Raw genomic sequence first — 16,196 nt, 5'->3', positions numbered from 1 at the left:
ACACATTCCATCTAAAATGTCTAAACCCTGTGCCGACTTGCCATGGTTAACCCCAAGAATTATCAGGCTTATACACAAGCGTGATAAACTGTACCAGAAACTACACAAATCTCCCTCCCCAGCCCGCCAACAAAGATTCAGATCCCTTAAGTCTTCTATCCAGAAGCAGATAAGAGCCCAATACTGGTCATATATGGAAAGTATCATATTTGACCATGACTCACAACCTGGTAAAAACAAAAAGTTCTACAGTTTCATCAAGCACAACAAAAAAGAAAATGTCGGCATCGCCCCCCTCAAATCAGATGGTCTTACCTACACGGACCCCATCCAAAAGGCTACTATCTTAAACAAACAATTTGAATCTGTCTTTTCCCCTCCCCAGCCCCTTAGTCTGAAGCATATATGTTCCAACATTCTCTCATCCCCAGTCTCCAAGATGAATAAGATCCAGGTCACCACTGAAGGTATGGAAAAACTGCTCCATGGCCTATCCCCACATAAAGCCTCAGGACCTGATGAACTATCCCCACGCATCCTAAAAGAACTCCACCATGAGATTGCTCCTGTACTTGCCCATATATACAGGTTATCTCTCGAATCTGGCCTAGTACCCAGTGATTGGAAAAAAGCCACTGTAGCCCCCGTATTTAAAAAAGGTCTCAAGTCTAAACCTAGTAACTATCGCCCAATTTCCCTAACTTGTATTGCTTCTAAACTCCTTGAACACATTGTTGTTTCCAATCTTATGACCTATTTTGACAAGCATAAGCTACTTAGCCAGTTCCAGCATGGCTTTAGATCAGGTCACAGTCGTGAGACTCAGCTCATTAATTTCACTCAGGAACTTTACAATAACACTGAACAGGGTCAACAAACAGATGTCATTGTCATGGACTTCTCCAAGGCGTTTGACAAGGTCGATCACATAAGACTAATTTATAAACTACAAAGCCTTGGTGTCAACCCACAAATTACCAATTGGGTCAAATCTTTCCTGTCCAACCGATCCCAGAAAGTCGCTGTTGATGGTCATTTTTCCAGTGAACTTCCTGTACTGTCTGGAGTTCCCAAGGGGTCTGTTCTTGGGCCATGTCTCTTCCTGGTATATATCAATGACTTACCAGACTCGGTCAGATGTAACGCAAGAATGTTTGCAGATGACACCATAATATACCTTACCATCAACTCCATTTCAGATAGTGTATCTCTGCAACAAGACCTCATTAACTTAGAAACCTGGGAGAAGACATGGTCCATGGAGTTCAACCCGGACAAGTGTGAAGTCCTTAGAATCTTTAGAAAGAAAAATCCCGTGGTCTACCCCTACAAACTTCACAACATAGAGTTAAAAACTTGTGAGGCATCTAAATACCTAGGCATAACCATTTCCAAAGATCTAAACTGGTCCAAACATATTGACAATATCACTTCCAAAGCAACTTCCACTCTTCGCTTCATACAACGGAATGTGAAAACTGACAATAAAAAGGTCAAATTGCTGCCTATAACACCTATGCCCGCCCTCAACTTGAGTACTGTTCAAGCGTCTGGCATCCTTGGCAAAAAACCCTCACTAGCAAAGTCGAAAATGTCCAAAGGTCAGCTGCTAGGTACGTCATGTACGACTACAGTTACACCAGTAGTGTTACACAAATGCTGAAAACTTTAGAATGGAATACACTCCAATATAGAAGGTTACACAACTCATTAGTAATGTTTTATAAAATAAGGACCCAGACAGTTGCAGTCGATCAATCTCATCTTATTCCAACTAGAAACCTAAATTACTTAATCCCCATGTCTCACACTCAGTACTTTTCTAACTCCTACTTCCCAAGGACCATCCGTCTCTCGAACTCCCTACCAACTTATGTTAAATCTAGCCCCAGTCTCGGTATCTTTAGAGAGAGGCTGGCGGTGGTCAGTATGTAATTCTATTGCCTCTGCCCCATTTTAACTGTAGCATACTGTCTTTTTTAGCTTTTATTATTTTAACATTGTAACATATCATTTCTTTAACAACTGTTTCTCTGACAGCGCCGCCCAGTGATAGTCGGAAATGGACGGTTGGGTGAAAGATGTAGATGTAGATTGTCACATATTTTCGCGACCCAGTCTTTCACTCGAAAATACTCGCACTTTGCCATTCTACTTTTTGGATAATTTCAGTTAAAACTTTGGTGAAAACAAACTGTAAACAAAAAATTTAGCATGACAAATAAAGAGTTACAGTATTTTTAGGCAATATTGGAACACAATCCTGAAAAAAACAACTCAAAAATTCACAAGGGGATACTGTCTACCAGTAAAATTTGAAACTGAAGATTTAAACTAATATATATTAATTAAAAACTCACTTAATTTGTCAATATATTTTCCCAAATTTGACAATTTACCGCGTTAAAAATTCCCAATATGACCAGGGGCCTTATTCCCAAAACCCCCTGAAAAAGCCCTGCTGTATTAAGTGACCACCCAAGGGACTGCTAAAAAGTGGTCTCTTAATGGAATGGTCTCTTAATGAATTTCAGTCAGGTGAAGAAAACTTATTTTTAACTATCAGTGTACTTTGCGTTTAGCTGATGTGGATGCCATGTTGGCGAAAAACTGCATGCATGATATCAAAATCTGTTTTAAGATTGTGAACAATGTTAATTGCATTCAGTCAGGTGCAAAACATACTCGCCAAATACACAGGTGAAGAAATATCCAGCGGGAATTTGGTACCCGGTTGCTTAATAGATACTTTTGTGGAATATTTTACCTGTCGGGGCTACATTAATGTGGTCGCGAGCCGTTTAATAAAACAGTCATTTAATGGAATGAATAAATGTACTGAAAACATTCGGGAGGGATTCTGATCGGTCGTTTAATAAAAAAGTCGCTTAATAGAGGTGGTCGCAAGTACGATGTCGACTGTAGTTTATTAACCCTTTGTATTCATTCCATAACCACTTAAGTCTTTTGTTCCTTAAGTGGTCATTCTGTTGTTTTCAAACAATGACCACCTAAGTTCTAGTGGTCCTCTACCAAGATTGTTCAAATTATCCCCCTAGGGTCAAATATGGCCCCACCCCGGGGGTCCCAAGTTTTACATAGACTTATATAGGAAAAAAAGTTTAAAAATCTTCTTGTCTGAAACCACAAATTTAGACCTTTGATATTTGGTTTGTAGCAATGTCTTATGGTCATCAACCAAAATTGTTCAAATTGTACCCCTTGGGAGAAAAGAGGCCCTGCCCTGGGGGTCCAAAGTTTTATTTAGACTTGTATAGTAAAAAGCTTTAAAAATCTTTTTGTCTGAAACCATACGACCTAGGCTTTTGATATTTGGTATGATGCATTGTCCAGTAGTCCTCTACCAAAATTGTTCAAATTATGCCCCTGGGTTTAAAAGAGGCCCCGCCCTGGGGTCACTTAGTTATTATGTGAGTTATATAGGAAAAATACTTAAAAATTCATCTGATCCTGTTTCCAAGACTGTTTGATTATAATTACCTGATGACCCCAAGTAATATGATGTCACTTGATTGTGACATTGACCTACTGACATACTTTCTTGTTTTTTAAGATACAGCCTTGAAATTTTGATGACAGACACAGTTTTACACACAAATCGTAAAACTGAATTTCATTGACCATGAATGTGACCTACTGACTTTCTTAATATTTTATCATCAGTTTGACATTTGAAACATGTAGCTCATATTACTCAGGTGAGCGATCCAGGGTCATCATGACCCTCTTGTTGGTATTTTTTTTGTCTGGTCTGTAACTTTATTATGCATTGTTTTATATTCAAATGACTTGGCATATATTTTCACCATTACAAGACATTGCGTCATGTGCAAAGGTCAAGGTCACAGGCACCCAAGTTAACTTTTTTTTTAGCTCACATGTCACAAAGTGACAAGGTGAGTTTTGTGATCGCGCAGTCTCTCGTCGTCGTCTAGTCGACGGTGCTAAACTTTGCTTCTGATCCCTTAGAGGTCACTTTCATGGTGATCTTTGAAGTTGGTCAGAATGTTGCATCTTGTATTTCTAGTCCAGTTAGATGGTCACATCGTCCATTACAGGGTCTTTTAAAACTTGTTAGTTAAAACTGGGTCACTATCAGCTTCAAAAACTAGGTCACATGTCAAAATAAGTAGAATAAAAACTGTCATACTCAGTTCAAAACTGGGTCACATGGACAGGTAGCTCAGGAAACATCAGGTCCTATGTTCGAATTAATCTTTTAATAGATTAGATAATACATGTGTTTTAGCTCAGTTCACAAAGTCGACATGGTGAAGTTGTGATCGCGTAGGTCCATGTCGACCATCCTGGTCCTTCATGCGTTGTAAATACTCTTGCTTTGACACTTTAGTAGGTCATAATTTTTTGCTCAAGGATCTCAATGAAAGTTGGTCGATGTTATCTTGTGATACTAGGTCAGTTCAAAACTGGGTCCGCCATCGTGCGTCCAAACTAGTGTCGTAGCTAAACTTAGAAAACCTTGTTGACCATCTCTAGGGGCCATACTTTTCAATGGATCTTATGTAAGTTGTCAGAATTTACCTTGATGATATCTAGTCAAGTTCGAAAACTGGGTCACTGCCGTCAAAAACAGGTCAGTAGGTCAAAAATAAAAAACTTTGTGACCTCTCTAGGGCCATATTTTTCATGGATCTGTATGAAGTTGTCTGAATGTTACTCTTGTTGATATCTAGTCAAGTTCGAAACTGGGTCACGTGCGTTCAAAAACTAGGTCAGTAGATCTAAAATTAGAAAAACCTTGTGACCTCTCTAGAGGCCATACTTTTCAATGGATCTTCATGAAAGTTCATCAGAATGTTCACCTTGAAACTGGGTAACGTGCCTTCAAAAACTAGGTCAGTAGGTCTAAATGAAAAAAAGCTTGTGACCTCTCTGAGGCCATATTTTCATGGATCTTATGAAAGTTGTCTGAAGTCATCTTGAATGATTCTAGTCATTTCGAAACTGGGTAACTGCGGTCAAAACTAGGTCAGTAGGTCAAATGAAAAAAAACTTGTGACTCTCAGAGGCCATTTTTTGAATGGATCTATGAAATTGGTCGAATATTCAACTTGATGATATCTAGGTCATGTTAAAACTGGGTCACATGCTGCTAAAAACTAGGTCAGTAGGTCAAATAATAAAAAAGCCTTGTGACCTCTAGAGGCCATATTTTTCATGGGATCTGTATGAAAGTTGGTCTGGATGTTCATCTTGATGATATCTAGGTCAGATTTGAAACTGGGTCAACTATGGTCAAAAACAAGGTTGGTAGATGTAAAAATAGAAAAAACTTTTGACCTCTCTAGAGTCCATGTTTTTCAATGGATTTTCATGAAAATTGGTCTGTTGATATCTAGGTAAAGTTTGAAACTGGGCCATGTGTGGTCAAAAGCTAGGTCATTAAGTCAAATAATAGAAAAACCTTGTGACCTCTCTAGAGGCCATATTTTTCATGAGATTTTCATGATAGTTGGTGAGAATGTTCACCTTGACGATATCTAGGTCAAGTTTAAAACTGGGTCACGTTCTTTCAAACACTAGGTCATTAGGGCAAATAATAGAAAAACCTTGTAACCTCTCTAGAGGCCATATTTTTCAATGGATCTTCATGAAAATTGGTCAGAATTTTTATCTTGATGATATCTAGGTCAAGTTCAAAACTGGAACACATGAGCTCAAAAACTAGGTCACTATGTCAAATAATAGAAAAAACGATGTCAAACTCAGTTCAAAACTGGGTCACGTGGGGACAGGTGAGCGATTCAGGACCATCATGGTCCTCTTGTTATATCAGTTTTCCCACTAATTTAAAATGAAATTATCTTTATTAAAAGTAAGATTATTGGTATTGATAGATATAAAAAATCTATTAATAATTTTAGACTTGTAGAATGCAAACCCAGGCACAAGTTATAATTAAATGGTGAGATAGGCAAATACTGTTGTTGCAAAACATTAGGTTGGTATGTAGTGCAGCTCTGCACTGATCAACAGTAGAATTAACTTTTTCTGGTGTGTAATTCAAAAACAAGTTTTTTAAGGCATGCATTTTATTTTTTGTTAATTACCTCCCTTTAATATGATAAAATATTTCATTATATCTTTTTTATTTTTCCTTACCAATTTAAAAATAAAATCTTTAAAATACAGATGTTAGCATTTGAAAGCATTCACCTATTGTAGATTTCCAGTCAGTTTCAAACATGAATGACAATCCTATATAGTTATGACTTACATACGTTGTTATTTAGAAGATGTTGTATTGGCATGCAGTATGTTTTGTGAAAAATGTAATAGATTCTTTTCAATAATTAATAGTCTCTCCTACACCATTTTCCCCGACCCTACACTTAAATGGTAATTATTCCTGTGATATAAAAAGTAATATCAGATACAAAGAGTTACCATACATAAAAATACTCCACTTTATTAGAGACTCTAGCATGATGATTTTCTTGTATGTTGTGATGATATTTCTATAATTACTGAAAGCTGGTGAATGTACATGAAAACATGTTGAACATATTGAAAATATCATTGTTAATCCTTATAGTCCACAAACTGTTATCATTTGAGCCGCGCCATGAGAAAACCAACATAGTAGGTTTGCGACCAGCATGGATCCAGACAAACCTGCACATCTGCGCAGTCTTGTCAGGATTCATGCTGTTTGCTTTTAAAGCCTATTGGAATTGGAGAAACTGTCAGCGAACAGCATGGATCCTGACCAGACTGTGCTGATGCGCAGGCTGGTCTGGATCCATGCTGGTCGCAAACCCACTATGTTGGTTTTCTCATGGCGCAGCTCATTTCTAGGTGATAAAGTATTTATTATAACTATTTCTAGGAACAGATGTTTACTAAGTCATTAATAGGGTATGCTGTACGAATGAATTGTCAGTGTATATTTAGATTGGATTATTTGTGTTTAGAAAATCAATGGATAAATTAAATTGGATGAAGAAGTTGTAGGACTTTAGGAGTAATGCCACACCAAGGCCGGTCCTACTCAACCAATACTATCAGATTAAAAATATAAATTTCCATTTTGGGTATCATGAACAGTCATAGAGTAAATAACAGTGTTTTCATAAATTGACAGAAATGGAATACTTTTTGACAATATTTCAAGAACTTTTTATGGACCAAGGATTGAACTTTCTAAAACACTGTTAGTTTAAGACATAAGAAAATTATACTCGCATCTGGCATTTTGGTTTTTGAAATTTTAGTGAATTGTACTGACTGGTGATTTAAATTCGGATAAAAAAAACACCTTGTAAGAATTTGGAAACCTCAGAAAAAAAAAAACTGTTATGTACTTTTTGTCAAGCCACGGCTATCATTCAGCATGATGTCTTGAACAATGAAATTTAAATTTGGCAGTAATTTGCAGAATTATTGCCCTTTATCACTAGACTGTTGTGTTTACGGGACTCATATTTTTCAAATTTTGCCATGCAGGTTAACATTTTCGAAGCTTTTACAATTTGACTCCCAGAGGCTAGTAAGTTAGGACAAGAAAATGTGTGAGTCATTTAGATATTTTACATGTATATTACAGACAGATTATCAAAATAGTGTTGATTAATTACTGTTACATTTGTACCTTTGTGTAATTGCTGTTATTTGGGTTCTTTTTGTACATAGATAGAGTTAACGAGAAATTGCCCAGGTAATCATTTGTTAATGTTAACTCATCCTCAAAGGCAGTATGTGTATTCTAGATATATTATTCTTTGTCAAACTGATGTAGTCTTGGATTTTATGCAATTATCTATTTGTTTGCTTTTATTCTAAGTGACGGATTTACTGTATATGTTGTACTACCATAACAATGGAATAAATTTAGAGATGCATTAATTTGCTTTTGCTAGTGAGAAAATCATTTAACATTTCACAAATACTTTTATATTTGAATTTTTATTGAACAGTCATTTTAATTTTCACATGAAATTTAAGTTTACAATCGTCATATGAAAAAAGCTGGGAATAAAATAAGTATTTTGTAAGTTTTCATTTAGCACAAGAATGTAAATGATGCTGCATAATCCAGTTTCCAGGTGGCATGAATTTTCTCTGAGATGCCATGGCTGTAGGTCTAATTCATTTCTCCTCCACCTGTTTGTGGGGATGTTGTTGGTTTCTTGTATAGAACAGGTTAAAACTGGTATAGAATCGTGGAACACTGATAATATTAACCCTTAGCCTGCTGCAGGTGAATTTAACAGCCTTTGCAAACAGCTTGGAATCGGCGTCTGATCAGGTTCCAAGCTGTTTGCTACTCTGACAATATTTCTTCCAGTTTTGGAGCAAAATGAATGAACTTTACAATTTTAGCAGACGACACTCAATCAGAGGTTAAGGTCACAGGGGCCTGAACATGGAAAATCATTTCTGATCAATAACTTGAGAACCACTTGACTCAGAATATTGAAACTTCATAGGATGATTGAACATGCAGAGTGGATGACCCCTATTGATTTTTGGGTCACTCTGTTAAAGGTCAAGGTCATGGGCCTTGAGCAAAGGTCTAGGTCACAGGGGTCTGAACATGGAAAACTCTTTCCCATCAGTAACATGAGAACCACTTGACTCAGAATGTTGAAGCTTCATAGGATGAATGGACATGCAGAGTAGATGGCATCTATTGATTTTTGGGTCACTTGATCAGAGGTCAAGGTCACAGGGGCCAGAACATGGAAAACCGTTCCCAATCCATAACTTGAGAACCACTAGGCCAAGAATGTTGAAACTTTGTGGGATAATTGGACATGCCAAGTAGATGATCCCTATTGCAGCCAACCATCAGTGTCTCTTTAACTTTTGCTCCTGGCCCTATTGACTTGCCTATTACTACTATGCATTTTGGGATACATGTGCAATTCTACAAAGCATCTTCAGCAGGAAAATGCTGAAATCACATAGGGACTGTATACATTTACGTAAATGAACGGAAATAACCATTACAGGTCCAGTACCTTAAAATGATTTCATTTATTCACTAATTTATTTTTGTTCATGAGGGCATTGTAAGTAACAAGATACAGTGCATTCGCGGTGCTACGAATCGCAATTTAACGAAATACCGGTATACTACGAAAAAGTGTTGTGGTCCCGACTGTTTTCCTTCTTATTTCTATGTTACAAAGTCGCGGTTTTACGAAAATGCAATTTTACGAAAAATGCGCTGCTACGAATGCATTTTTATGCCCTTAAAGCCTATTTTGAGCTTGTTTTAATTGCGGTTTTATGAATACCTGTATTGTCTAAGTTTTCACACCTTCCATAATGGGGTGAAAAATGCTTTAGAGTGTAAAGTGTCACGTTCAGTCAGCTAGGCGAAAACAGTTATTAAAGTGTGAAAACTTAATAAGATTCGAAACACATACGCTGTGTTAGTGGTTATTTTTTTCTTCTCTAACTATCGGATCGAATGGCACATCAGTCACACTTGTTTCGGTATCTATACGTCTGAAACAATCAATACATAAAAAGATAAAAATATTCAAGTCCTGATCGTCTCTAAATTGTCGTTTTATTATTCCGAACAATTCAGTTAAGGGTAGCTGAATCGGAATAGGCAATTGCTATTTTTGTTCTCATGCAACAATGTACCCAGTTTATGTTTTATATACAGTGAACAAAAAAGTGAAGAAAAAAACTAACCCGTTTTACACTTCGGATTCGAATAAGATCTGTAGTAGACCCAGATGTACATATAAAATTTGTATACATGTACATGTTCTCCGATACGAAATTTACATGTTTAAATATCACCGGTTACGACGTGTAGATATCAAGGTACTGTGTAGCGAAATTTCCTATGCTGCGCTCGAACGAAAATGCGATATTACGAAAAAAACGGCCGGTCCCTTGGCTTTTCATAGGATCGCGATTGTACTGTAGGTGTTTTTTCTTCTTCTTTTTTTTATCTTAGATATACTCTATTGTTTGCGAAAATACAAAGGAAGTACAAGTTAAATTTGCCAAAATAATGTCATTCTGTATGTTTGTAGGAAATAAACTGTATAAATTCTCCTGTGCCATAGGTAGGTATAGGAACAAACTGTGAAGAAAAAAGAAGTGTTCATTATAAACTAATGACTAATGTACTATGTAAAGTGCCTTTAAATATTAACATGTTTATCATGAAAAGGGCACTATATAAATTTAATATACCGGTAATAATAATGATAATAATGACTCATCTTTTAGAAAAAAGAGGCACCTGTAGTGTCAGTCAGTCACATATTTTTCTAGAGGAACTGGCATGATATAACATTATGAGGTAATGAATATTTTTTCCTTCACTTGGAGTTCATGTTCGGAAGTTGTCAGTTACTGCTAAGTTTGTATGACTGGGTATGAAATCCCATTGACTTCTGGTGGGTTATCTCAGATTACCTTGCAAAATATGAATAGGGTTGAAAAATGGCATAAAACACCCCTAGAAAACTCCAGGACAACAGGACTTTGTAAGGCCAAAGAAACTCAATTCATTGATTGTTATGCCTTGAATTTGAAAAGTTTGATAAAGCAGGCTTCTTTTTATTAACACAATCTCATTTATTTGAACAAACACTGAAGTTTACAATGCACCAGTACTGGTAAAAATATTGCATCTGGTGTTCACTCATGAAAGATATTTCAATTTTACTCTGAAACAAACAAATATCCTCTTAATAAACCATAATTAGTGTACTTTCAGGTGACTAAAGTTACTGCTGTTTTACCTACCTGGGAAGAATACTAACAGAATCCTGAAAATAAATGATGAGTAGACATGTAGTTAACTCAATAACCATATGTTCTTTACAGATTAGCAAAACATGTGAATTATTGCAAGTAACAAATAGCTAATTGCTGCTTTGAGTATAGAAGTAACTCACACACTGTGTTTTATAGGATGATTTACTCCCAAGAGCTTTATAATGAACATAAACTCTAAACAGATGTTACTGCTTTTATATAGCTGGGCATATCGTTTTTGCACCTCTCTTACAACCAAAGCCATTTACAAATTCAATGGATGTGCAGTGATGGCAAATGCGTACAAACTGGCTGAATGAATTTGCAGCTGTGCACTATTAATTAAAGGTCCATTACTAAGGGAAAGTGAGTGGGCAATTTTTTTCATAGCCAGTGCATAGACTTCTGCAAGACACTAAATAATGAAGATTGGCAGGTCAAAATTTACAGAAGGTCTTTGGAACTCAAAGAAATGTATGTGTATTATGTTGAAATTTCAATGAATCGACAGAATGACCCCCCAGGTCTTTTTAACTTTCTTCATACTTCATAGAAAAATAATTGTACATATACTGCGATTTATTTCGAATTTCTGCATACCAACTTTCATTTTCCAATAAAATGAAATAGTTTCTGTGCTTTTTAAAAGAAATTAAAATGTTCACTTTCCTTAGTATTGGACCTTTAAAGCAAACTCAACACACTAGGGATGGCAGATGTTATTCCCCTTTCTTGATTTGTAGCGTTATGAACATACTGCATTTTTAGCTCAGCTATTTGAAATTTTCAAATAGTAAAGCTTAGAACTGTAATCACTCTTTCATTGGTGTTGGTGTTACAAAAGTTCAGGTTTTGCATGTAAGCAGGTTTCTCAGAAGCTTAGTAACTTGGCCAAATGCTTTCAAACTTCACACATCATGAGATGACCTCCCTGGACAAGTTACATAACTCTAGCTTTTTTTTTTTTTAACAAAATATGCCCCATTTCAACTTAAAAATTCAGGTTAAAATTTGGCATGTTAAGCAGGTTTCTCAGTAACTATGTGGCCAAATGCTTTCAAACTTCACACATGTCTTTAGCATCATAAGATGACCTCCCAGGACAAGTTACTGTAAAAACACATATTTTCGCTAGATCAAAATTTCGTGAATTTGAAATTTTGAGTATGTTCTCGAGGTTTAATATTTGCGAAATTGCAAATATGGTATCCTACTTTAATTTGAATTATACTAAAGGTATATATTTAGGAGAGGATTAATTTTCACAAGATGTACTAGGGCTTCGCGAATATAGCGAAAATTAAACCCTTGCGGTAATTGCTGCTTTTACAGTACATAACTCTAGCTTGTATTTTATCAAAATTAGGCCCCTTTTTATATTAAAATTTCAGGTTAAAATTTTGCATGTAAGCAGATTTCTCAAAAACTACATCGTCATATGCTTTCAAACTTCACACATGTCTTTGTCATTATGGAGTGACGTTACAGGGCAAGAAAACTCATGCTTACATTTTGGAAAAAATATGCCCCAATTTCAACTTTTGCTTTTGTATGTAAGCTAGCATTAGGTGGGAGGGCTTCGTATAGCCAAGCATGTTGTCATTAGACAGCTCTTGTTTAAAAAACTATGCTTAAAATAAAGTCTGTACTTCTTCTTTTCAGAAAAGATGAGACAGCACTGACATAGAGCGGCTATTTTTCAGTCTGACAATCATATAAATTTGAAGCCAGAGACAGAATAGACCTCAAACATGCATCCAGCAATACCAATTTCGTTGGTGTTTATAGGCTGTTGCTCTAATGTTGTCTTCCTAGAGCTTATAGTCAAGTAAGTTTGATAATGCATAGCTTTTTATTCGCCCAAAGGAATGTATCGTGTCTGTCTGTTTGTCTGTCTGTAAGCAGTTTAGTCTATGTACAGTTGTTTAAGAGTGTTTTGACCTTCAAACAACCTTCTACTTTTAAAGTTTTGGGTTGCCAGAATTTTATGGAAAACACTGGCAATTTCCAGCCATTTTTCTAATGGTTTGATAACTAGTTAAATCGGTCTAGGCATTTTGGAGTTACGGCCCTTGAATTACCGAAAAATTCGCCTTTTTACTCTTGTCCGCTCTCTAAATCCAACATTTCTCATCGGATCTTCACTAAACTTGAACAAAATGCGTTTGGCCATAAGACCTTAGCCAAGTTCGATAACTAGCCAAATCCACCCAAGCACTTTTGATTTATGGCCCTTGAATTACTGATTGGGTCCACTCATCCAGACCATATAATTGGATCCACTCGTCTAAACCATCTAAAGAAACTAGACATTTTACATAGGGGCAGTTGTGGGAGACATGCGCTTTTCTCAAAAGCATCTCTAGTTTTTATACATTTGTTTCCTTTCACTACGATTGTTGGGCGTTAATTAACGTTTCTTTCCCGGTTCTGCCCCCGCATAATATGTAAGTAACGCCATTTTGATATGTTGTCGGAGATGTTGCAGTTCTCGGGGTCTGATAAATGCCGGTCAGTCGGACCGCATCCGGATAAGAAACCGCAGAGCGGATCAAAATTTTCCGGTCATGTCCGTCAGACCGACAACTTTCCGGAAGTCTGATGGTGCTGGCTGCCTGTCCATGTGTTTGTCTACCTGTCCATCTATTAGCAGTTTAGTTTCCACTTAAAAACTACTTTTACCTTTGACCACTATCTTGATATGCACACTGCTGACGGACTCTGGATGATCCTATTTTGAGGTCTGTAGGCGAAATATGGCTATAAATATCATGTCCATTCTATGAATTATATTGAGAATGCCTTAATCCTAATTCTTAACTGCCCTATTAATTTTAAGGTCATTGGGTCAAATGTCAAGGTTATAGTAACTGTAAGTTTAAAAATCACAGTCACCACGGACCCATCTTCATTTTGAGATTTTTAGCTCACCTGTCACATAGTGACAGGGTGAGCTTTTCTGATCGCCCTTCGTCCGTCTGTCCACAATTTCTTGTCTGCACGATAGAGATCACATTTTGCAAGCAGTTTAGATCAAACTTGTACACAACTTGTATTGGCATGATATCTCGGTTCCTTTCTTGAACTGGCCAGATCCCTTTATGGGTTCCAGAGTTATGGCCCCTGAAAGGGCCAAAATTAGCTATTTTGACCTTGTCTGCACAATGGTAGCTTCATTTATGATTTTATTTTAACCAAACTTGCAAACAACTTGTATCACCATAAGATCTCGGTTCTTTTCTTGAACTGGCCAGATCCCATTATGGATTCCAGAGTTGTGGCCCCTGAAAGGGCCAAAATTGACTATTTTGACCTTGACTGCACAATAGCAGCTTCATTTATGATTTGAAGTTAACCAAACTAGCACACAACCTATATCACCACGAGATCTTGGTTCCTTTCTTGAACTGGCCAGATGTCATCATTGGTTCCAGAGTTATGGCCCCTGAAAGGTCCAAAATTTGCTATTTTGGCTTTGCCATATAGAGACTTTATTTATGGTTTGATTTGATACAAACTTCCAAAATATCTTCAGCAACAATAAATCTTGGATTCCTTGATGAATCTGTCAGATCCAATCGTAGGGGCAGAGTTGTTTTATATCTGATTACCTCCCCTGATTGTAACCAAAATAGATTTATATCAGTAAGTTCTTATAGGACTTATTTGAAATTTCATTATTATCATTAGTTGGACTGAGACAATCAGGGTAGATAACTATGGACTGATTTTATGTCAAATTACCTCCCTTTATTTCAAATTAAGATAGACTTATATAGGGAAAAACTTTGAAAATCTTCTTGTCGAAACCACAACGACTTGGGCTTTGATATTTGTAATGTAGCATCATCTAGTGGTTCTCTACCAAGTTTGTTCAAATTTTCCCTCTAGGGTCAAATATGGTCCCACCCCGGGGGTCACATGGTTCGTATAGACTGATATAGGGAAATACTTAGAATCTTTATGTCTGATTACCTCCCCTGATTGTAACCAAAATCGATTTATATCAGTAAGTTCTTATAGGACTTATTTGAAATTTCATTATTATCATTAGCTGGACTGAGACAATCAGGGTAGATAACTATGGACTGATTTTATGTCAAATTACCTCCCTTTATTTCAAATTAAGATAGACTTATATAGGGAAAAACTTTGAAAATCTTCTTGTCGAAACCACAACGACTTGGGCTTTGATATTTGTAATGTAGCATCATCTAGTGGTTCTCTACCAAGTTTGTTCAAATTTTCCCTCTAGGGTCAAATATGGTCCCACCCCGGGGGTCACATGGTTCATATAGACTTATATAGGGAAATACTTAGAATCTTTATGTCTATAACCTACAGCATTCGAATTTGGACCGCATGTATTGTTTTAAGTGGCAAGATGAACCTTGACATGAGTTGACCTTGATCTTGACCTAGTGACCTACTTCACATTTCTGTAGCTACAGCCTTCAAATTTGGACCACATGCATAGGTTTGTTAACTGAAACAAACTTTGACCCTGTTATTGACCTAGTGACCTACTTTCACATTTTTAGCCCACCATCATCAGATGGTGGGCTATTCAAATCACTTTGCGTCCGTGGTCCGACGTCCGTCCTTCCGTCCTTCCGTTAACAATTTCTCGTTATCGCATCTCCTCAGAAACTACCAGGGGGATTTTGACCAAACTTAGTCAGAATGATGTATTGGTACCCTAGTTGTGTCCCCCTGAAAATCAGACTGGTTCAACAATTCTTTAGTGAGTTATGGCCCTTTGTTTATTTCTATAATTTACATAGATTTATATAGGGAAAAACTTGAAAATCTTCCTGTCCAAAACCACAGAGCCTAGAGCTTTGATATTTGGTATGAAGCATCATCTAGTGGTCCTCTACCAGAATGATTCAAATTATTTCCCTGGGGTCTAATATGGCCCCGCCCCGGGGGTCACATGGTTTATATAGACTTATATAGGGAAAAACTTTAAAAAACCTATTATTCAAAAACACAGGGCCTAGGGCTTTGATATTTTGTATGCGACATTATCTAGTGGTCTTCTACTAAGATTGTTCAAATTATTCCCCTAGGGTCAAATATGGCCCTGCCCCGGGGGTCACATTGTTTACATAGACTTATATAGGGAAAAACTTTGAAAATCTTCTTGTACAAACCACAAAGCCTAGAGCTTTGGCATTTGTAATGTAGCATCATCCAGTGGTTCTCTACCAAGTTTGTTCAAATCATCCCCTAGGGTCAATTATGGCCCCGCCCTGGGGGTCACATGGTTCATATAGACTTATATAGGGAAAAGCTTTTAAAATCTTATTGTCAGTAACCTACAACATTCAAGTTTGGACCACCTGTATGGTTTTGAGTGGCAAGATGAACCTTGACATGAGTTGACCTTGATTTTGACCTAGTGACCTACTTTCACA

General features: G+C 36.8%; 1 protein-coding gene across 4 annotated transcripts in view; it reads left to right on the top strand.

Moving 5' to 3' along the window:
* Window positions 1–16,196, top strand: part of LOC123528431 (UDP-xylose and UDP-N-acetylglucosamine transporter-like) — a 61,257-nt gene that overhangs the window by 3,378 nt on the left and 41,683 nt on the right. For all 4 annotated transcript variants that reach the window (XR_008366835.1, XM_053522096.1, XM_045308132.2 and 1 more), the window contains exon 2: window positions 12,439–12,604. Coding sequence is in view for 3 of the 4 variants with exons in the window: in XM_053522096.1 (XP_053378071.1) it covers window positions 12,528–12,604 (77 nt within the window). In the remaining variant the exon portion in view is untranslated. The remainder of the gene's footprint in view (window positions 1–12,438; window positions 12,605–16,196) is intronic.

Source organism: Mercenaria mercenaria, chromosome 13 (assembly GCF_021730395.1).
Source record: "Mercenaria mercenaria strain notata chromosome 13, MADL_Memer_1, whole genome shotgun sequence".
In the NCBI taxonomy this organism is placed as follows: Eukaryota; Metazoa; Mollusca; class Bivalvia; order Venerida; family Veneridae; genus Mercenaria; species Mercenaria mercenaria.
Note: the sequence above shows the minus strand (reverse complement) of the source record. Positions and strands in the feature narration are given on the sequence as shown.